The 24,126-nt window shown below is 39.3% G+C and overlaps 1 protein-coding gene across 1 annotated transcript in view; it reads left to right on the forward strand.

Annotated features, from left to right (window-relative positions):
• Positions 1-24,126, forward strand: part of apba2b (amyloid beta (A4) precursor protein-binding, family A, member 2b) — a 92,029-nt gene that overhangs the window by 26,089 nt on the left and 41,814 nt on the right. The window contains exon 3 of the mRNA XM_041779506.1: positions 21,516-22,010. Within this exon, the coding sequence (XP_041635440.1) occupies positions 21,536-22,010 (475 nt within the window). The 5' untranslated portion in view covers positions 21,516-21,535. The remainder of the gene's footprint in view (positions 1-21,515; positions 22,011-24,126) is intronic.

Raw genomic sequence — 24,126 nt, forward strand, 5'->3', positions numbered from 1 at the left:
ATTAATTGTTGGAACACAGCTGTCTGTGAGGCCAGTGACCAAAAAAAGAAGACAAGAACATACACATCACTACCTTCTCCCACGCTGGCTTCCCCTTCGGGGGCTTTAGTGGATTCCTGCTGCTCCTATGGATGGTTTGTTTGTGCACTTTAACTTCATGCATGAGCTCATCCATTTCCTCCTAAAATCGGAAACTTTCACACAACTCTCTGCATCTGCCATTTAAACAGCAGTGCTCCAAATCCAGGCCCAGCTGGCTTCAAAAGGATGTGAGATGACACTCTGACAAGTTTAAATAATGCAACAGTCAAAACCAACCTCTGATTGATTAAATGACAGAAAGAGAGCCCTTTGTTCTTTGTGCTGGAAATGTAGTGAGATCCTGCAGCACAACTATGGAACTATTATTGTTGCAAAAGTATTTGCAAATGCGTACAAAGATCTGTGCACAAATCTGCAAATGTGTAGGTAGATTTGAAAATGTGTGTGCAAATGTCTGTACAGCTATGCATGCACATATCTGCCAATATGTGTTCAGATCTGCAAATGTGTGTAAAGATCTGCAAATGCATGTTAAGATTTGAAAAGTTGTACAAAGATCCATAAATGCGTGCACTAATCTGCAAATATATGTAGACCAATTTATAATTGTGGACTTAGTTCATTTTGGTTCAGAAAACTCACTCTTTTTTGCTTCAAATTGTCAAAATCCTCACAAGACATCAGTTACAACTGAAATCTGCCTCTCAGTTGGCTGTCATGCACACGGGACTTTTGCAACACTTGTACTCTGCACGATCCACAAATGTGTACTCAGATTAATAAGCGTAAAGACTGGGTCTGATACCCTCAGCGCAGGCTTGCAGGTAAGGCTGCCCCTCTTCGCATAGTAATCACACAAAAGGCAGCGGTTAAGACTTAGTAAAGGTTCTATATAATGTCAACATGAAAGGATAAATATTAATGTAATATACTGTTATTCATATTTTCATTAAAAAGTGAAGAAAACAATTACTTCCTTTTCTCAAAAAACGTATCACAGCAGTGGCTGAATTGTCATCTCTACCACACAGGGGTTCATTGTGTTCTATTTTTCACACAGAAATCACCATTATGACGCTGTATGAGCCAGGTGATGTTAGCAATAACATCGATAGATTTATATTAATAACAGGTGAAGGGAAAGATTGCCATTCTTGAACAGATATGCTAAATGACACTAAACAATGCTGATAAATTTAAATAACATTATTACATGAAAATTAATGAGTAGATTGGCTGGCTGAGCAGCAGTGACGCTATCTTGGCATCATGCGGTACTGGGTTTGATTCTAGCATCATCTGGAAAAGTACTTCATATATTTATTTTTTGCTAGTAACTCCTATGCACTGCTCAGGAATGTAATCACTCAGGCCAGGAAATATTAGGACTTGAAAATTTGCTTCAGTGTGAGTTCAAAAAGGACCAAACAAATTAAATATTCATTTCAGTCCATGGCAGTATGCACTAAATAGTCATTTTAATATTTTGATTATTTGCTCTGCCATCACACCAATGGTTCTGTCAGCTGCCCTTAAAATAAAAAATTCCCCTTCAGTCCCGTAAGTAAAGGATTCCCAACATAAAGCCATCAACGATAGCTAAAGTTCTGCTGGGCTACCAGAGGAAACTCTGAAATTAGAGACCTCAGAGTCACCTGGCTCTGCCCAATATGCTGATCCTGCAACTGGAGCCCAAACGGTGTGGTAGAGGGAGTCTCCTCTAGTTTTGTCAGTAAATAAGGAGAGGTAAGCTGGTGATGCACAGGTCAAACCTCGAAGCTCAACTATACAGTTTAGCAGAGTCAGTGAAGAATCTCTGAAGGAGTATTTTCTTTATTAAATAGCCCCCCCGCTGTATACTGGGGACAAACAGACATCACGCTGGCAGGTATGGGAGCATATGCCAGTCTGGCACTTTGCCGCTTCAACCTTGGCCCTGTACTTGTCTGGACTCCTGACAGCCATCCTCCAGGCCTGCGCCAGGCCCATGCCCCATGTCTCTAGGTATCTTCCCAGCGGACCTCTCCATGCACTCCATGACGCATGAGTTTCCCCGAAAGTCCGGTTCAGCTGCCCTTCCTGGATCCAGCTTCCCATTCCTGCTCTCCTGAGCATGCTGGCATTATACACACGATCTTGCCAATGATACCCAAAAGTGCGCCGAAGTGAAGTCGTCACAAAGGTGTCTAGCCTGTTTGTCTGGCCATCAGCGTCCAGGCCTCACAGGAGTATAACAAGACTGGAAGGACCAAGGACCAAATGACTCTTGACTTTTGCCCATATGCTCAGATACTGTGAGCACCATGCTGCCTCGCTCAGTGAGCCCACTGTCCCATGTGTGAGGTCAAGTCTATGTTTGAGCTAAGCCTCGCAGTCAGCCGATCAATGGATTACGCTGCCAAAATAGGTGAACTGCATCCAAGGCGTCCCTGAATACCTGGATCTTTGTGTTGGGTCAGGAGACACGCATTCCCAAAGGTTCAGCCTTCTTACTCAGTTAAGTTAAGAACCACCAAAAGGATATCTGAAGTCTGCAAGGAACACAGCATCATCAGCAAAGTCCAGCTATGGGTTGCACCAGCTGTGCGTAAGTTCAAACGTAGCCTAGTTTGAACCTAAGTTTTTACTTATGATGGAGTTTACGCTCTCCTAACATTCAAGGTATTGCACCAACTGTGATTGTTTCAAGGTAGGCATAAGTTATAACTTAAATCTTACACCTAACCCCTACTAGGTGTAAAGTCCTCCGTAGAATACGGCTGTCATAGTGATAGCTCAAAAAGATGAGATAATCCAGAGGTTGACGAGGAGTTGAGGATTTTACTGGAAATTTGGTGTCAGCACTGCATTCTCCATGATCAGTAACACTGTTGTTTTCCATGAGCAGAGATAATTTCCGCTGTCCACTGTCATACTATCTCGTGTTATTAGTGATTTCACCACTCGATATCAGTGTTTTTATTATAAACTGGCTCTAGGTTTAGGCTGTAGGCTTCACAATACTCACACAGGCAAAATGCCTTCTCATATTTTTCATCCACGCTGGATGCTGTTTGATGATTAACAGCATCTGTAGCAAACACGGGATTAAAAAATGCTTTTCAGTGATTGGTTAAAGTAGGAGAAAACGTCATATCTGCGACAATATTTTGGTTAGTTTGGACGTAAATCTCTTCTGGTTAAAATCAACCTTACGTCTCTGTGGTGCAACTAAACAATGACACAACTTAAATTACAACTTAACTAGTTTCAACGTAGGGTTTAATGTGGACTTTACACCATAACTTACAGCAGAATTTACGCATAGCTGGTGCAACATGCTGCAGGTCAGTAATCTTGACATCACCAAATAACAATCCACAGTTTGCTGGCGGTTGCTCGAAGATCAATGAAGCTAAGACGCACCCCCACCTCACCCCAAAATCAACTGGGAGGAAGTCAGAGAAGGAGTCAGCACACTTCATAGCACTCTGTCAATATAGAGCAGACATCAGCTGGACTAGCAATCATGGGATCACAAGGAGCTCCAGAAGCCTTCAGGGGAAATCTTTCTGGAGTTTCTGTTGCGATTAATGACTTGTACACACGTAGGCAGAATTTGTTTTTTATGGAGGTGTTTTTGTGTGTTTTGGCCTATAAATGAAAATGGCATTTTGGATCTCTGAAAATGCATCTTTTTGAGAACTCCCTCCAGGGAGAAGATTTTCATGAACTCTGCTTACAGCGTTTGTGTGAAAGGTTAAAATTAAGAGATCGGCTTGTAACATCACACTTCGCCAACTTCTTCCCTGTTTGATGTTTCTGGTGTGCAACCTTGCCACTTTTGTTTCCATGGCATCAACAGACGCTAACTTGTGCTGGTGTTAATGCTGCTTATATTTATTTTTGACATACTAACACACACAAAGTTGGTCTCCTACTATGTTGATGGACACTGACAGCTCAATGCACTGTTGAGGTCAGCAACATACAAAGGAACAAACCCTGCTGTGAACGTCTGTACTTCTGGGTGAAACCTGGTTTGGTCATTGCAGGGAAATGGTGTGGAAATTTTCATGCCATATCATTCCTGTCTATTAGTGAGCTGGACTCGTCTATAGGAACAAATGAATCCTCATGGACTACCACTGCTGTTGACATGACGTGCTCTTTACAGTATGTAAAAGTACATTTTTGCATTTTCATGTGGACAAAGCATGTGTTGATGGGACTGTTTTTTTTTTTTAGGGAAGAGCAGAACCTCTGTTTTCAAAAATACCCACCTACATGTGGACACGGCTTCAGTGTGGAGCTAACAAAAAACTCAGCAGGTGATTTCCCTGTTGATGGACAGTCTATTTATCCGTCATACTACCCCTTAATGCTAAGCGGACTAAACTGGTGAAAGGTCCTCAGTTTCATTTTAGAGCGGAGCAGAGGGACACAGATCCAGAGTGATGTGATGTAAGGGGATTCAAATGAGAGCTGCAGTAATCCAGATTTCTGTCATCATGGGATCAGTGCTGCTGTTGGCTCTGTTTGGTCAACCAGCTCTGCTGAGCCCTGTCAGGCCCCTCTCTGTCCTCGCTGTCTCTTATGATCCCTGGCTGCATCCCAGAGGACAGAGAAATTAGTCTTCAGCCGTTCACTGTGAGATGACTGAGGTAATGTATTTACAAGCTGCCATCATCAACATTGATTTATTTCTCCTCAAATATGACCTTTTATTAAAATGGATAAAAGCATGACAGCTCTCTCAATGAGCAATAAGTGCATAATGATAGAACAAAAACATTGTCAGCGGAATTATAATCTTACATCTACCCTCTTATTCCCAGTATATAGTATATAGTCATGCCATACGTTATGTAGATATTCATGGCAGTTTTCATATTTTTGTTCACTTTCAAGTCAAGTCATTTCGTGTAAACAACTTAAAATCCCAAGTATGCCTGAGAGGGATTTTCAGGCCATACAACATATCATTAGACCCGCTTATGGATGATGAAAAATGCACACATACATACTCAAACTCAGCGGATTTAACTAGAAATAATGTCAGAAATCTTTGGGAGAGGGATCCAAGCATGTAAACATGTAATAAAAGCAAGGTCATAAACCTGATTTCTGCTACTTTATTTTAAAATCCATGATTATTTTCTACAAATGAGGAATGCAAACTAGTGTAAGGAACATACTACCCATTTGTTAGGAAAAACATTGCTTTATTAGTACCTTTGCTGCCCCTAAGGCTTTCTTGTTGTTTTGTGTTTTATTTTCTCTCATCTGTTTGATAAGCTGCAAAGGATGAAACCACTTTACACCTCATCGCTACAGGGCAAGAAGCCATAAAGCACTGCAGGTGAAATCCTGCAGTGTTTTATGGCACTGTGTTTGTTAATTGAATTTACTTTATATCCATGAAACCAAACATTTATATCCTGTTAGTAAATATTTATTTTTACATTCAAGTTTACATTGATAGTATACATTACAATAAATCCCATTTAAGCACCTTTATATCATATTGTGCTTGAGTTGATGTTTTTTCCCCAAGTTTTCTAAATCTTCATTGAATATATATATAGCTATTGGGATGTTTTTGGAAAAATAAAGCATTATAAGACTTCCTTCTGGACTGGTTGTGACACAAATGATGAACCAGCAGATTAAGACATAAATTGACAGACTTATTTCAAATAAATGTTTTATTCCAATGTCTCGTAGTGACATTTAACAGCACCACACTAATTATTGAGGTGGTGCTGAAACATACAAGACATACTGGTTATGGTCACATTATGGGCCACATCTGAATGTTTATATGATTTTGTCCTTTAGGGCTATTAGTGAGTCTTGGTATTTGATGGTCATTATAGAATTGAATTTTTTTCCCTCTTTACAGCTTTAAAATCTTATGTTTTATTCATTTTTTCTCTAGGACTAGTTTAGGACTGCACTGCATAATAAAGAAAATAGAGGTGTATTTAGTAGAGAACCAAGTGAGGTATAATCTCTGAGCCTCCCTGTGATTCCTTGACATTCACCATTCAAACCAGGGCAAACAGAACAGATGCGATGTGATGACGCCAAATCCAAAAAGATAAATGTTCTCCCACCTGGTCTAGGTATAACACTGAGCAGGAGGCAGCCTCATTACAAAACCAAGGCACTGACTGTGCTCCTGCTTGGCACAGATTCCACTGTGAGCACTGTGAGCCAGATTTCCCCAAAGAAATTTAGGTTTAGCAATCCACTACCTTAAAATAGCTTTGAATCATACATTATTACATAGCAGACCTGCCTTCTCTGTGTCAAACTGCTCTTGCCTCTGTGAGATTGTCTTCTTGTTGTCTTCAACCTTACTCATTAGCATAGCTTTGTAGTTGATATGAAGAGACTCACAGATGGCTTTTTATTTCTGTCAGAAGTAAATGCATTAAAAAAAATTATTGTAGATGATGCCACACGCATGGGTAAATATCGTCACGTGTTGAGGAGTGCATAAAAGAACAGCACAGAAAACATAAAGAGCTGCTTTTGCAACAAGAAGGCATGCTTTGTGTTTGTGAGGAGAGTGGAAGTAGGCAGATTTCAATCTTCCAGTTTGACTTGGTGTGTTTCCCTTGGGTTCAGTAAAGCATCAAAGATGCTGGGAGGTGTGACACCCCCTCCTGAACCTGCCACAGCTCCAGCAGGATTGATGTGACAATTTCACACATATGTGCACACACACATGCGTATACCACATTGACGCAGTTGGACGCAACAAATAGATCCAGTGAGTCAACGGTTAGCTCACACCACACAGGTCTGGGCCACATATACAGACACGCATTTGTGCACATGCAGATGACAATGCAACGACACATCACAGGGCCGAGCCTCTGTGTGTCCATCTGCCTTTTGTTCTCATCAGATGTGGAGCTGCCTCTCTGGCCAAGCAGGCACTGTTTTTGTGATTAATCCTCAGCCTGTCAGCTGGCCAGCAGTGATAATGAAACCAAACAAAACGTCGTACAAAGCTTTGCACAGTGCAATACTTTCATGGTGTGTTAGAGGGTGTGCAGACGTGTGTCAGTCAGTCTTGAAAATTGCAGTACTGCAAAGCAAAGAACAAACATTGGAGTGTATTGAAAAGGCACAGGAACATTAAATACATGAAAGTGGAGAAGGTCGCTTTGTTTCAATTTACAGTTAATAACAGTCATCACATTTGTTTGTTTTTCAAGGCATTTTAGTCACTAACACATTTAGCACAAACGTGCATATATAGATGTGGAAAAAAGCCAGGGCTGATGGAGTGTGTACTACGGTGCATGTGTGTTTGTGTGATGTGAAACCTGATGAATATTTTCCTCCTGTTTTCCCCGAGGGCTTGCATGATTGACCGAACCCAGGAGTTATTTCATGTGCCTGCCACCAAACTGCATTAGTGGTCCTGGCCGTTACCACGCTGCCTGTCTGTCTCTCAACAAGATAAGGGAATATTTCCCAGCCCAATATTACGCGCTCTGTTCTGTGCTGTCACTGAATACAATGACCATCAGTGAATTCAATGAATATTATTAACATTTTTCTGGGAATTCTGTCAATGTGGAAGACAGCTCTGTGGGAGTAGAGGTACATTCTTTCTGATATCCATGCTTACTCTCATATTACTGCGTATTGTCCAGTTTAAATTCAGTTATGAGGCAGCTGTGAAATGTCAGTCGTAGGCTGTCAATAAAGAGGCGTCACCTGGCCTAGCAGGGGTTGTTCTGTTGTGAAAGGACATGACAGCGGCTAAGAGAGGAAAGGGCACTGAGAAATAACTTCTGTTGATTAAAAGTTGACAAAGAATGAGGATTAAAGGGAGCTGTTTGTGGAGAAGGGTCAGGGAGAATCCAGACTGTAAAGGACCTCTAACTGAAGGATCAGGTGGACTACTGTGGCAGCCAGGGAGCAATTCTCAGCTTCATCTCTCTTTACTTTAAGTGATGATTGAGGAGTATGAGGTTGTGTTACTGACCATTCTGCTCCCTGGGTATCTGTTCAGCTCTATACAACATCAGTGTACAATATACAATAACTTCTGTTCACTAGCAACAGATATGTTTTTACTCATTGGAGGGCAGGATGAAAATTCTACTGAAATTTATCTTAGAGTGAGGACAAGAATTGACAAAACTAACAATAGCACAAATTCAATTGTCATATACCCTGAGCTTGCTGCCTGATATAGTTTTTTAACACTTTTGTCATGATTTTCACAGCAGCCAAAGACAAGATTTTGACAAGACTTGAAAACTCAGACTAGGTTACACAAAAAAGGTCAAAGTATTTCCTTTTATAGTTGTATTACTGAGGGATGCAGCAGTTTAAGATCGGTATCAGCCAATATCAGCCCATGTTATATGACAAGCCACTGTGTGATGAACCACCGGGCTAAATTTCAATCATGACAAACATTTCTAAGTAAACAAAGTTAAGCTTCATGAAATCATGAAAATTAGACAGTTAAATCCACTGCAGGGTGGTGTAGGCGTGTCGGTTGAATGAGCTGAAGCCACACCCACTCATGAGACATACACTTCTCTCAAATGTAAACAAATAGCTTCTGATCAAAGCATAGCTGCCTGGCTCTGTGCTAGAGAAGAGAGATAGAAGTTGGGGGTTGAATTTACTGTTTTCTGGCACAAATCTCTCTGTTATGATACTTCTGATGACCCTTAGGCCACCGTGGCTGATAGATGTGGGAAATTTACCCCTCAATGAACAAAAACACAGCATGTAGCTGGCTTTTAACTTTCACTGAAGGCAGTAACTGAAGCTAACAGCAGACAGTACTGAGATGAACTGCTGAGTGTTTTTATAGCATTGTAGCATTAGGGGGTTGAAGTAATTTCATATCAAGATTGGTGATTTCATGGGCTTCTATATTAGCCCCGCTCAAATAAAACCAAGCCAGGAAAGAGGTGAAAATCTTCCTAACAGTCTAATTTTAAAAAAGAATAGTCACACATAGATCTCAGTGTTTGCAGGTTAACAGCAACGTTATTCCAACATATCTAGTGTGTTAAGACACAAAGTTTGGATTTCACTTTATAGGGACTTTTGTTGTTATTTTAAACATTGGTATCAGCATCTGCCCTTTTTACAGTTGGTGCATTTCTAATATTACTTTTCCACCAGTAAAGTTAAAGAAATAAATGCAAGAAATATGATACATTTTTTTAAACCCACGTTATTATTAGCTATTGTATGCAAAAGGATGTTGGTCTGCAGCGGCTATTGCAAGTATTTTATATTGTGTTATAGATTCTTTGAAGGAAGGTGGGTGTTTATGGGTGAAGATAGTACTTGCATATCATGGCTACAGGTCTGTAAACCTCGCTTATAAAGAAATCAAAGGTTAATTCATGTTTTTATAAGTGAAGTAAGACCTATCATATTAAAGTCAACCCAGTCTGAGGTCACAGTTTACCAACAATAAAATAAGTGCTGACTCAAAAAGACTGGAAACAAGATAATTGGACAAGACTAATCCTCTTTTAAACACCTAAAAAGGTTAAAATGGTATCCTCTTGAGTGTTTCCCTTAAAGTTTCAGCAGACTTTTTCAGCAGATTTCACAACAATTTCAGCTTCAGTAAGCAGAATCTCAATCATCTTTTTTATCTCTCTACATTTTATTGGTTAAGGGATTTATACCAATCTATTTTGTTGTCAGGGTTATGCTTATTTGGGAGAGTAAGATGTGGGAGGATTCTGTGTTTGTGATGGTGACAGTCTCAGGAATGTAAGGGCATTAGTTTAGTCTTAAGACCACCTCTGCTGTTTTACCAAAAGTTAAATACATGAAAATACAGACGCTTTCTAAACGTCTCCCACACTCTCCCTCTGCCTCTCCACATCCAAAGCTAGCTGACAGCTTCAGTTAAACCCTGTGAAATTGCCCCAGTATCCCTCATCCTCTGGGACCATTTAGCTGTGTTTAGATTTAGCAGTGCTTGTCACCAGGCAAACTTTAGAGAGTGTTTCATGTTCCCTCCTAAAATGTGGGCTTACGAAATCTCATGTCCCACCTGTCTAGCATCAGATTGCACAAAGTGAAGATTGTGCATACACAGCTAGTTAACCTGGATGAGTGTTTGCTCTGGTTGAGGATTCATGCTCACATTCAACAAGTTTTTAAAGCAAAAATCACCTGTTTTCAACATTATTAAAGCTTTAGCTTTACTCTCAATTTTATGATTGAGTTTGTAAGACACGTGGATGCAAAATATACACTACAAGATATTCAAGGAAATTTTAGTTCTGATTTCCCCTTGCAACAAAAGGAAACAGAGTCATTATTTTTGATAGCTCTAAAGATTATCTTGCTGTATTTCCAAATTTGAATTGTATAAAGAGAGACCTGATCCCCGGGGAAGAATGTTTTTACTGTTATCGATTTCAAATCCTGGATACTGATCATGTTCCATATTTACTGTTACAGTATCTTGCTGTGTGGGGGGAAACTTGGAGGACAGATAAGCTTACACTCTTGGATTGTCACTTGGAACAAAACAATAACCATTTACTGACAATTCCGGCTATTAGGCCACGTTTATTTACTGTACTTTAAAGTTTGACTGCGAGAGATCTTTTAGAGTCAGGAGTGATCAATCAAGTATGTCTATATTGAATTACATCTATCCAGGATAAAGATTTGGTCATCTTTGCATTGTTTAAGTTAAGATGCATGAAGAATGTCTCTCACTAATAATTGTTTCATAAGACATTTTTATGTGGGGATTGTTGCTTGGAGCTGAAAGTGTGGTCCATTGATGCTTGCCCACTCAAAAAAGAAAAATGTCCATCTGGTGGATTCATTCTGCCTTCATTTTTCTGTTAAGGAAAATTTACTCAACGGAGCTGACACCAAAGGAGAAGCTGTTTCTTATGTCTCCAAAACGGCTGAAAAAGGCTACATTAGCACAGTAGCATTGTTTGAATAGTGTGGGCAAGCGTGTGTGTGTGTTTGCTCTCTAGAATGGGTTATTTGATGATTGGCTAAGACGGTGCTCCTCAGAGAGACTGCACCAGAAAACAAAGAGTTGCTATGGTAACAGTCAAGGGTGAAGGAGGAGGGTGTGTCTGTGGTGTGCTTAGAAGTGGCAAGATGGACATTGGCAGGCAGAATGGCGGGGGAGCGAGCGATGCGTTCTGTGGTCCTCTGCCATTCCTGTTGCTCTCAGAGTCCCTGCTTTCCTCCTCTTCCTGTCCCCCCACGTCGCTCCGTTGTTGTTGTCCTGAAGTGAGTGGGAGGCTGGAGAACAAACGCTGAATCTTAATGAGACAGCTGAGAGGAAAACTCATTTTCTCGCTCCGTCTCTCTCTGATAGTGCCTTTATTCTTTATTTACAAGTGCCATAACTCAGTGTGGTCTGGTTATTATGCAGTACATCAACATTCAGTTAATGGTGTGGAAGTGTTGTGAGGGTAGTTTAATGTGATACAGTTAAATGTTTACAAGATCATGTGATCAGAGCTGACCCTTATAAAGATGATGAATGGCAGTCAGATGACAGGAATCACAGAATTAAAAGTTCCACATTGTATCTCTGAAATCCAGATATTTCCGCACAATGTTTTCATTAAATTATGAGGTCATATACATTATTAAGTGATTATTACATGCTGTTTTTGAGCCAAAAAATTCTCTGTTCTGTCCATATTTTGCTCTTCTTGTGTGTGCCTGTTGGTGCTTGAAAAGAAGAGAGAGAAAGGGAGCACCAAGCAGACAGCACACTTCAATTGAAACAGCAATTTCCTCTGTGCTGAGTATCAGCAGGAAGCCTCGTCTCCATCTTTAAAAAGAAATGAAATGGAGAAGATTCTCTCTCCCTATTATCACCACCTCTCTCTGCAACCTGACAGTGAACTCCTCCATATTCCATCCTTGTTTGTTGGCTTTTGACTTTATATTCAGCAGATCTCTCTTATTTTTCACTCTCAGTGTTAAAAATGAGCCTTGAGCAGAGAGAAAGCTGAACCCTAAGGACAAAATGAAAATATGAAGACACAGTATGTGTCCACACAGACTTCTCCACTGGTAGATATGGCACAATGAATTAATGTTAATAGTTCAGAGCTGCTGATGGCCATTCAAAGAGCTTTTTACCGCTAAATCCAGCCATTTACATCATGCTCTCATAGTATTAGCTGGGACTGCTTTTTAACTTGAACAAATTAAAACTAACTTACTTATTCTTTCGTCAAACATTCTTTTTTAACATGAACATTGTATTTTTATTAACCATTGAAATAATACTTAAATAGTAGTTTCAATCAATATGTTTTCATTCAGAAAAATATATTGATACCATAGATTAGAGGTTTCCAAACTTTTTTCCACCGAGGGCCACTTAAAAAAAGACACCAGAATGACAATACGATGATACGCCTCATCTTTAGTTTGTTAAAGTTAGTAAAACTAACCCAGCATTAATTAAGATACGCATAGTGATTAAGTATGTTGATAGGAAGGTATCTAAAAAATGGCCTACATCACACATTCCTATTAATGGCTGTTAAAACAAATAGCCAATCATTGTTAATGATTTTGGGGTGGCCATTAAAATTTCAGAGGGGCACAGGTTGAGCCTAGATACTATCTGCCCCTGGTCAAGATAGAATGATGCTGCATGCAGCAAAAAGAGGAAGATACTGATGGCCCATTTCTATATTTAGAGATAATTTCATTTAATTTTTGGAATTTGTGGTATACCCATCAAAATTGACCACCGGCATTTGGGCCTTGAGGCATGGTGTGGACTCTCTGCTGTAGCAGTTTTGTGAACAATTACTTGAACCCACCAATATCCAAATGATAACAGTCTTTTAAATTTGTCAACCCTGAAAGTATGAAATAGAGACACAGAACATAGCTCTTTGAATTTTTTTTAAATTAATTCCATGGACAACATGTTTACGATGAATAAGAATTGAAAATTAGGGTGAACTTTTCTCATATATGAACATTAACACAAAAACCCTTTGAAAAATGCGAATGCCTGTCGGCGGGCTGGCAGATCATTTCTAGTTATTCACACATTATACACCACCAGAAAGCTCTGATTCTTGTGATTCTGACCATGTTAACCATTCTGAGATAAAAGTACCACAGTAGCTACAGTTAATGCATTTTTCAGGTTACAAACAAACGAACATTAATAAAAGTGACACAGCTCACCATTAGAAGCTCTCCTGTACTCTTGTGATCATAATGCATCAAAGTGTCCCTACAATCTAAATCCAGTCAAATTTTCTGTCCAAAAACAGGATCACATCCATAAAGATCCATGGACTGGTTTTGTAATTTCAAATTTGCTGCTGTGGTTCTCAATAGTCCACTTACTTTACTGTAATAATGTATTTTTTCCAGGCAATCATTAGCGATGCTATATAGAAAAATGTCTTCCAACACTGACCTGTTTTGGAGTCTCCACTTTGAAAATGTCTGGTCTTTTCCTGAGAAAAAAACTAGTAATTTTTTTATTTTTGGTTCTGTTGTTATCAGCTTTGAGCCTGAACTCCAGTTAAGTTTTCCAGCTAATACCTCACAGCTACAGTCATATTTGCCTCTGAGTCCAATACAAATTCAGTTGGGAAAAAAAGGAGGGCAAGGAAGTAAAATGGTTTTCAATAAGGTGATGAGTTGACATTGAACGATATACAATCTATAAAAATAACCATATTTATGTGTTTTAGGACATTTCATTTTCTATAAAGAATAAATTTTCCTGAGTAGGTTCAGATAACCTAACACTAGATTTGTTTATCAAGGTAGCAACTCCCATAATTCTATGCTACTTCACATAAACCTAAACCTAAAGTGTATTTATAACTGAATTTCTGATTTGACATTAATATGATGGGGTGATAGATTCAGATGATAAAAATGTGTTTTTTTGAGGTCACGGTCATATGGTGCCACTTAAAAGTGATTATTAAGAGAATGATTATTTTCAAGCCCTTGAAAAAGTACTTTTTTCAGGGACACATTGAAAGCTTGAGATAGGACATTGGCATGTCATGTTATCACCTCTTCCATAAATACCTCAGAGATTTTGATAATAACTTTCCCACAGTCTAAGATGAACTATTCATGCAAATACGATCAATAGGCTAATTTTTATCTCATTTATTTTAAAAAGACTTGAAGCAGCCATGTTCCAATTTGGCTGGTAATCTTCTCTTTTCATTGTTCTTTAACACCCTGCAGGCTAAACGTCTCTCTTCTCTTCTGTCTTGCCTCTTCGCTGTTGAAGCCTGACTGTCTCATTCAGTGGTGTGAACAGAGGTCAGAACTTAGGATTCAAGGCAGGGAGACATTAGTATTCCCAAGGCCCACGCTCTGACCGAGCCATCTGCTGCTTTCACACTGCTTCTCTTGCCCTCTGTCCCATCTTCAGCCCTCCTTCTAGGCACACACGCACACACGTGAACTGTTAAGACGTGTGTCTGCCAAACAAGTGGGACTAAGGTTAATTTAAAGCTCTATCTTACTGTAGATGAAGCGTTTTGTGGCAGACATGAATGGATCTGTTGGGGGAGACAGCCGTGCACAAGTGGTCCCCAGCTGCAGCATAAAACAGACAGTTGGGATACAGCAGGGAGGCAGGCTGGTGTGTTGCTAATAGTAATACCAGTGTGGGTGTTTGTGTGTCAAGCCTTTTTTTAGTGATGGTGATAACAGCTCGCCTACATTTCAGGGCGTTTATGTGGGAGACAGATACTTTGTGTTTGTGTGTATTTGTGCAGGTGGGATGTGAAAAAAGTGTATAGTCATGGAACCAGCTGAATCCTGATAGTTTTCCCCACTTTTTATGCACCAATCATTGATTCATTTTCTTTAGCCACTCTATCTCTATGCAGGTTCCCCTGTGGCTGGAGCATCTCCCTGCATCTATTATGTATTACATTGAGAAACAGCCTGTCCAGGAGAGACTAACTTGATACACAAATTTAAGCACTCCAGACACCTTGCAGCTGAAGCCCATATCAATATGAGAATGAGTATTTTGATGCATTCTAGTTTTGTTAACACAGGTTCAGCACTGGCCAAGGGCTTATGATGCTAAACCATGAAACCACAATGTTGTTGTTGAACAAGCTTTAAAAAAACACCCATAGAGAGAGAGAACCCATCACTAATTTGTGATCAAATTTGTAAACTATGACTCAGAAAACGTAAAATAAATTTAGACAACATCTGCAGCATTAGGGCAACTGGATTTAGTTCAAGCTTTCAAATTTTGGGTTTTCTTTTTTATTAATTAACTGTTTTGCATTAGGACATCCTTGTCCCCTGCTATGATTAGAAGTCATATTTACTACCCTAAACCAAGACTGGTCTAACGTGACCCCCGGGTTGGCCCCAGGCTGGCACAGGTTTGAAGGGAGTCAATGATGACCTGTCAGACATAAAATCTACTTTACTTTAATCTAATTTACCCTAGAATTTATAGTGTCTGGCTGTTGTTCTAGTGAATAGGCTTCCCTTGGTGCAGAACCACAGCACAAAATACAGAAGATGTTCCTAAGCGTCTACTTCCCCCTTTGGCTAAATGCTCATTTAAATCTAGTTCAACCTACTAATTTAAAGAGGAGAAATCCTTAGATTCAGTTTAACTCATCACAGGGTCATTGTATCAGCCTCTACATGCATGGCTAACATTAAACGCTAGCCGCCAGCCTTTGTTCCTCTCTGCAGATTAATATTGTGCTTTGATATGTGGCCTCTTTTCACTTCGGTTGAGTAGCTTTTCGTGAGTTCAACCCTAGACAGCTGACATACTATTTTATTTCCATTTACTACGTAAAAAAACTGTGATACTGTGCTGTTCCTACTACACCCTAACCACTAAGCTACTGCTGAGCTGGACATATTCATATCCAGTGAAGTGCCATGGGAAAGCTCGGACGGGAAGGCAGCGACCATTAACTGAAGCTACAGCGGCCTTTAGTCCTTTAGTTGGGGGGGGGGGGATTTGATTTGAAGCCATGTTTATACAAAATGATAGCTAATTAGTTTAACCGACTCATAAATCTTGCACCAGCAGATTTGATAAACAAATTTAACAGTTTAAATGCATGAATCACAAAATACGAGTAGAGATGTCCTGCCAAACCCTAGTCTTGTTTCTTGAATCTGTAAGCATTTTTTTTTGGGAATATTATAACGAAAGTGGTTAATTTACTTAATAATATATCACAGTTTTCTTCAAACATGGAGCCTGAAAAATTCTGCCACTCTCTACCAAAACAGTAACGCAATATGAGGAGTGCAAATGCTCTGTGCTCTAACATTGCTTTCAGCGCACATGCACATTCTGGGACTGCTTCCAGCATGAATCCGGAAGTGCTTTTTTAAGTGCTTTTCTCCCTGATAATGAGAAATTTATGAGTAAAAACAAAATGTTGTTTTTATGTTTATTATTACCCCTTATGAGGTGCTGTTGTTTTTAACTAAACAGAGTCCTCAATCTAAAACAAGTAGTTAACAGTGGTGATGGGCAGCACTGGTTTTAACTTGCTGGAAATGCTGAGTGTGGGAGGTTCCATGTTGCAGAGTTCGGTTATGTCAAATCTAACTCGCAACCCATGGCAGCCACCATGACAAGACACGTAATTGATCATCTCTTCTAATGCAACCCGGTTTGCCAGTGAAGTTACTGAAGAGAACTGCAGACTATAGTCTCCTGTTAATAGGCTGATGATCTCCAAAAAGCTCTGTGCAGTCAGTGCACAGAGATGTTTAGATAGCAGTCACATCCTTAAATACAGTTAATGGGATGATGTGGGCTCTTAGAGAATGTGTGCAGGCTTGGTAAGGTTCGAGATGGAATCTTTGGGCCCCATCTAAGCCCTAGTTATGATCACGCATCCTAAACAAGTGACCCGTTGATGCATTAAACCAAAAATGTATTGTTTTGAAGGCTCTTTGGTGACCATATTCAACTAGTTGTCAGCAACAGCTTTCAGTCTTCTTTGCCCCTTTAGGTACTTGAGCTTACATTAGTTTCAACTCTCACATGTTCTCTACCAGTCATTAAACATCTTTAACCTTTTTAACAAATGCTTTATATGTCTTAGACTCTATAAGCATTAATTCTGTGTTTGTATGAGAGAAAATAGCAAGTCAGTATCTTGAATTCAACTCCAAATACCATTACAAAGAGACAAACAAAACAAACAAGCCAATCATGTTCATGCCACTATGAATTCAGCTAATCTCCTAACAAAGAAGGAATACGTCTGATGAAATAATTGCAAATGGTACTGAGAGTGCTTTTTGCCTTGTCTCACTGTTTGGAATTTGGCTTGTCAAAGAAGAATAGAAGAAAAAAAAGGGGATATTGATGTGAATAATGAGAAGACAGTGCAGTGCAATGGGGGATAAAACTGCCTTCTCCACCAATTCAGCTGTCTCTAGCTGACTAGAACCTTCTGTGTGGATTAAATATAATAAAAAGCCAAAAATACTCTTCAGCATTGGTATTAAATCAGCTGTTAGTAGGTTAAACTAAATGTACACTACATGGCAGGTTTGTGAAGAGACCTCCATATTCAGTAACAGCGATACAAACAAATTCTATTGTTGTTAAATCTACATCTTTCTACATCTACTTACCAAGTCAAATAAAGACTGTAGGCACCACTTACAGCCTAAGCAAATGCATTGGAGCCACTAATAGTAGTCATAATTAACTCATTGGAAATTCAGTATTTGTTTTATGGATGTTTCTGAGGTGAAACTCAAAACAAAGCACAAAAACACTGAAAATATACTGAAACATATGTTATGGGAGATAATGATAATACATGTAGATATAACCTCTGAGTACAAACTGTACTGTGTCACACTATATTTTGATTCTCTCCTATTAGTGTCTAATAGGTTGGACAGATCCCCTGTGTATCTTGATGATGGCATTACCATTCATGTACAAATGGATGCAAATTAAATAAACTGAGCCAAATCTGAAATGCGTGCCAAACAAAACAGATTTGGGAAAAGCCACCTGTTTAGTGACTTAAAGGATTTCCAAATTTACACGACAGTCATAATAGCAGTGTGGGAAGAATGTATGATGATTTAAAAGAGAAATATAGCAACAATCGAGCAACACCACACCGGAAAAAAGGGGGCTTTGTGAAGCCAGAAAGGGTAACAAAGAGAAGGTCAGAGGGTATCAGTCCTCAGGGGATGTAGTTACTCGTAGTTACCGATTCTCACCAGCAGCTCTGGGGAATTGGACAAGGCGGAGCTCTCTACAAGAGGATGCTGGGATATAATGTGGAGGAGGAAGGAGGGTGGAGTCAGGGAGATGCGTGCTCTGTAGCAGCTGGTGGGGGAAGGGAGGAGCGAAAAGAGTTGGGAGGGAGGGAGGATGGGGCCGTTCTAACAGGAGGAACTGGGGCTTTTGTATCTCTCATCCCTGGCAAGGACCTCAGGTAAGAGAAAGAGTCAGTATTTCATAGATGGTTACAAGCTGGGGTTAAGAGTTGATGGTGAAACCTTCTCATGAGTATTTTTTGACTTGGCTACCTGTAGCAAACCTTGCCTGAGTGCTTGCATGTGTAGGTGTGTGCTTCTTTCTTTATTTGTGTCATTGTGTTTTAGAGAAGAGGTTTTTGCCCGGTTCAACCGAGTTAATTAACATGTGTAAGCCCTGGTGATGGAAAATCTAATTATGGGGAAAGAAAATGGGGGAAAGCAGCAGCAACGCGCCCCTCTGAGGGCAGTTGTTCCTGGCAACTGGATGGCACAACTGAGTTGTGAAGGCAACAAAAAGCATGTCAGCACAGAGGGCAATGAAATAAATACAGAACACATACTTTAAAGATAGTTGTTAAAATTAAGAGCAATGTGCCTTTATGAATCTTATCCTTGTTGTAGTTTGTGTGTTGATACCATCTTGTATACTGGTGTTTTGATTACAGTAATATCTGATTTTCACACCAGTCTAATTCACATTTTTACTCTTTAGCTCTTTCATCCTTTAGCTTGAAGTTTCTTATTTTGAATTTTGTCAAATTGAGAATCTTCTTCATTTTCTTGAGTTTTCTAAGCTCTGCTTCACTTGCATTTATAGTTTTCTTGACTTGTGTTTGATATTTATGGTGTACAAGTTGCACTGATCTATATGTTTCTTTTGCACTATTTCCAAAGGGAGTATCCCCTTTAGGCTTATTTATGTCCTACTTTATATAAGCTTACCTTACATTGTATATCAGTGAAAACATTTTTTTACAAATACTTATTCTTTATCAACCTTATTCCCTGAGGTGCTACCGTAGATATGACTATTGGTGGTATAACAACCATCATTGCCCTTGTACTGATGTGCATCTGTTAATTTGGAGTGAACTTTGAAAAATTAATCGACCAGAGGTTGCCATCTCTCATGGGGCTACTTGATGCTGCTCCGTCTGTCCCATAGACTGAAGAAAGAACGGTCTGTCCTCTGCTCAGCTGTGCTCTTGTAGTTGTCTGTCTCTGTGCCAAGTTGAGCTAACATCATTGATATGTTTGTATTTTCTAACAACTAACTCAGTATTCACGGATATTCCCTCAGAGAACTTGTTTAAGTTCCGCCTTCTCTGAAATGATTCTTCTTTGCATTGGGGCAATGTTGCATTGTTCAACACTGCCCCCATGAGTGCCATTGTTGTTGCAACATTTGGGTCTTATCCATTAGCTTAGAGAAAATCGACAAAAAAAAAAACAGATGAAATGAACACAGAGTACAAACAGAAAGGTCCATCTGTATCCATATACATTTCAAATGTAGAGCATAAATGAGCCTTGACCAGTAGCAGTTGTTTTGAAGTAAGCTGTAAGTTATAAGTTACATTTCTGACATTTCCCAGTTCTGGTACCTCTTGCTTTCTTTGTAGTTTTACTTACTAGACCACGTTAAATATGTGTCTTTAACAAGTGTGGTGTCTAAAACATGCTTTTCACTATCTGAATGCATCAAGGATTTCATTCAACATAAATCAGTACAAAAATCAAATTCAGTAAACTGAAGAAGTAACCATGTAGATACTATTAAAAAACATATTAAAAGATGGGCTAGTTTGTGAAATAATAAGAATTTTGTAACATCCACAAACTGAAGCGAGAAATGTAAAGCTAATGACTGGGCTCTACGTGGGTTTTAAAATGTATAAGGTTGCACCCCACCTCCACAAGTGCCTTTATTACTATGCATTTACTTATACAGAGCTAATAAAGTTTGCTTAGTATGCTTATGTATGTCCTCTGAGATCTGTTCTTCATGCTGTTTTCTCAGTCCTAGATAGCACAGGTCAAAATAGTTACATTATCCCATGTAAAGTGTAAGAGATGATTTACATTTTTTCAATTCCTGAATTGCTCTTAAATACCAGTTTGACAGAAGACATAGGAAGTCACACCTAGAATTCACGCTAGGTATTATGGGGCTCGGAATAAGTTAGATATAGGTTCTTGTAAAAGGTACGATTAACCACCCTGCTCGTTGTTGTTCTGATTGATGATCCAACCACTGCTACAATACCCACTTGGTTATCCATCTGGATGGTGTAGCAGTTGAATGCCTGGGGAAGATTCTGACAGGAAAGATACAAAGTTTGTTTCCCTAATTAGAAATCCCACCGCTGAAACGGGTAGTGATTGAAGACTGGTTTTTACTTGGAAAGTAAACACATTCCGTTTTAGAGCTTGTAAAATGTCTATCTGGATGTGTTCATCATGTAACATTTTTCCTTCTCACTGATTAACCAAGTCCTGTGCTGAAGAAGACTTTATTGTCTTTCAGGCTGACCCTTTTAAGCGACAAGCTACTGAGAGATCAATGCAAGTCTTGACTGACATCTGCATGCCCAGTAGTATCATTGCACATGTGTTAGACCTATGTAGAGATGACCTTGATTTAACTATTGATTCTTTCTTCAGCAGTGTCTGATTTAGTTCATCATGTGAAGGCACTGTCTCAAGACAATGCTCTAGTCTTTGCACCTGTTGTGTAACTGTAGTTGATGGTATATTGAGCTCACTGTTATGCACTTAGAGCTAGAGGGTGTGGGATAAGTAAATCAGTGCCCTATAACATTGATGGATCGGTTAGCCAGCCCTTGAAAATATGTTGCAGCTGTATGCAAAGCATAGGATATGAGTAAGAGTGATAAATGGAGGACTATGTGTTTTGTGTTTCTTTGAGGATGTGGGTGTACAATAAAAGAATCAACTGTGACTGTGCATCTTGCCATTCTTGTGATGGGTGGTATTAATCCCCTTGGCCTGCTAAAATGTAAAAACACAGTTGCACCTGTCTTAAAAACCCAAAAAGCCCTTGTCACCTTTACCCTTAAAAACTTAATTGTATTCATTCCTCCTGTGAAATGTTCCTCTCTTGTATATAAGTATTTAGTGTAGTTATTTTTCTTTAATGCTGTACCCCTTTCTCCATCTCCTAGGGTCAAACCAATAACAATGCATGTCCTTTAAGCAGCCAGTCATGGCTCATAGGAAGAGGCCAGGAACCAGTGGAGGAAACGGTATGGCTGCTCCAAGCCTTGCCCCCTGTTCCAACCCTCATCCTACAGAGTCATGTGAACGCAAAGTTCTCCCTTCTCGGCAACGTCCAGTCCGCTACCCCAAAGAATCACATGATCCGAAGCCCCTTCCCCGGTCCTGTAAGGCACAATATTCCTCTCCAAAGTCTCAAAGAGTCAGTCACAACCATCCAGAAGCAGATGTAGTCACAGAGGGGGATGTGAATCTGTACAGCAACCAAGTGGATGCAGATCTGGAGGACCAGCGGCCAGCAACGCCCTCCACACCAGAACATGACCGTGACCAAGATGAGCATGACAGGGCAGACTTCCACGATGGAGCTGACAGCCTGGATGACGACTCCAGCTCTGACTACATTAATAACACTTCAGATGATGAGGAAGACTACGATGATGGTGAGTGTGATGATAGTCATGTGGATGATTACTTATGCTGATCACAGTTATAGATTTTATCCTCTTCTCCATTAGCAAGCCTTCCACTATTGGTTCTGATTTATTCAGTCTTTCCTTTTGTAAAAATGACTACAATACTAGATTTATTTGTCCAGGACTGATTAAATTTGTTTTTTTAGCAAGAAAGCAGAACAAAACAAACCTATCGAAGGCAGCAGCAGCTTCAAAAGCAGTGCTTTTTGTTGAAGTACCACAGTTGCCTGAAGTCACTCTTTGTGTTTGTTAATTTAAGCCAGACTCTTACTAGCAAAAATATCCACCCAAATAATGTCTTTTTTTCTGCAGCATAAACATATCCTACAGAATTTGGCTAGAACAAGGCTATTGTGCTGATTACTTCATTAATAGAGGGTTTACAGGTGATGTCACAGTCGGTGGGGGTCACTGCAGTCCCAGCCACAGAGTGCAAGAAAGTGCAAACGTGTGACAGTAATCAGTAGGGTGACAGCAGGAGACAGCTTTGTTTCAGTGAAAAACTGCTGTCTTTTCAATGATTAATGTGCTAACCCCTGTGCTGCTGTACAGCCCTTAAACTATTCAGTTGTTGACAAAATGACTGTTCATAAGTATGTCACTTATTATACACCACCAGAAGGCTCTCATTCTCAGGATTCTGACAGTGCTAACCATTACAGCATAAAACCACCACAACAGGCTTTCTCAAGCTACAAACAAACAAACAGAGGCTCTCCTGTACTCTTCTGATCATGATATTCCATCAAAACAGTCCTGCTGCATCAGAAAGAGTACCCACAACCTAAACACATTCATATTTTAGTCCCAAAACATGATTATATCCATAAAGATCCATGGACTGGTATGTGATTTCCTAATTGACATTGTTCTTAACAGTCCACTATATTCGCTGTAATAATGTCTTTTTTCCAGGTAGTTATTTGCAATGTTATATCAAAAATTGCCTGCCAACCCTGATCTTTTCTTGAGTCTCCAATTTGAAAATGCCTGGTCTTGCCAGGTGTAAAATACTAATTTTCTGTTCTATTGTTGTCAACCTTAACTAGCAAAGGCTTCATGCTTTGGTCCATTGTTACAGCTTATAACTCCCAGCTATGTCTGCAGGCCTTTGTTTCACAATACAAATTCAGACAGGTTTTTTTCTTCTTTTTTTTTTATATATTACTCAATGCTAGTAGCAGCTACAGTGAGTCTGACAGTTTGGAATGAAAATACCTTGTTAATGCGTGTACATTGTATGGTTCAAAGACAGCATTCAATTTGAATTTGATAAATAATTCGGGTTTTAAACAGACTACCCACCACTGGCTGTTATACATATCAATGACAATGCATGAAATTGAATAGATATTATTATTTGTCCTTTTATGTTTTTTCAAACTGTGATAATGTCTTTGATATTGTGCTGTTTTGTTTGATGTGATAAAGTAAGATGTCCTATTGGATATTGTACTGTTCCTTAATGTTATGTTGATTTTAAGTCATAAATTTATTTATTTAACCTTTATTGAACCAGGTTAGTCCCATTTAGTTCAAAGATGTCTTTTTCAAGGGAGACCTAGCCAAGAATGGCAGCAATACAGTTTCAAAATCAAACACACTCAAACTTGCACAGTTCACAAGTGTCATGACACTGTCACTTTTTTAGATTGTTGTGACCGCAGGAAGAATAACTGCTGTCCAACAGCAGCTAATGGGTATCCTACTAAACTAAACTAAACTTTATCAAGATATTATTATCATCATGAGTCTTGTATCCATATACAATTATATTCTGATTCCTACTCCTAATGTGCACTGGCCTTATTCACTAAGTTGAATAAAATCAATTAAAAGAACTTGTGAATAAACCTTGTATTTCATTTAGGGCTGTCAAAAGATTAACATTTAAAATAGCAATTAATCCCAGGATTTCTTTTGTTAATCACAATTAATCACATTCCATTGCATTGGAAAATTACCCTATTTCGCATTTTAAATTGTTAGTTTGTCCTGTTTTATTTTACTACTGTCTTAAACAAAGGGCCACTGACTTCCTGTTTTGATACAGACCTGTTATAAGTAGGTTTATATGACATAA

The sequence above is a fragment of the Cheilinus undulatus genome, linkage group 1 (genome assembly GCF_018320785.1).
Source record: "Cheilinus undulatus linkage group 1, ASM1832078v1, whole genome shotgun sequence".
NCBI lineage: Eukaryota > Metazoa > Chordata > Actinopteri > Labriformes > Labridae > Cheilinus > Cheilinus undulatus.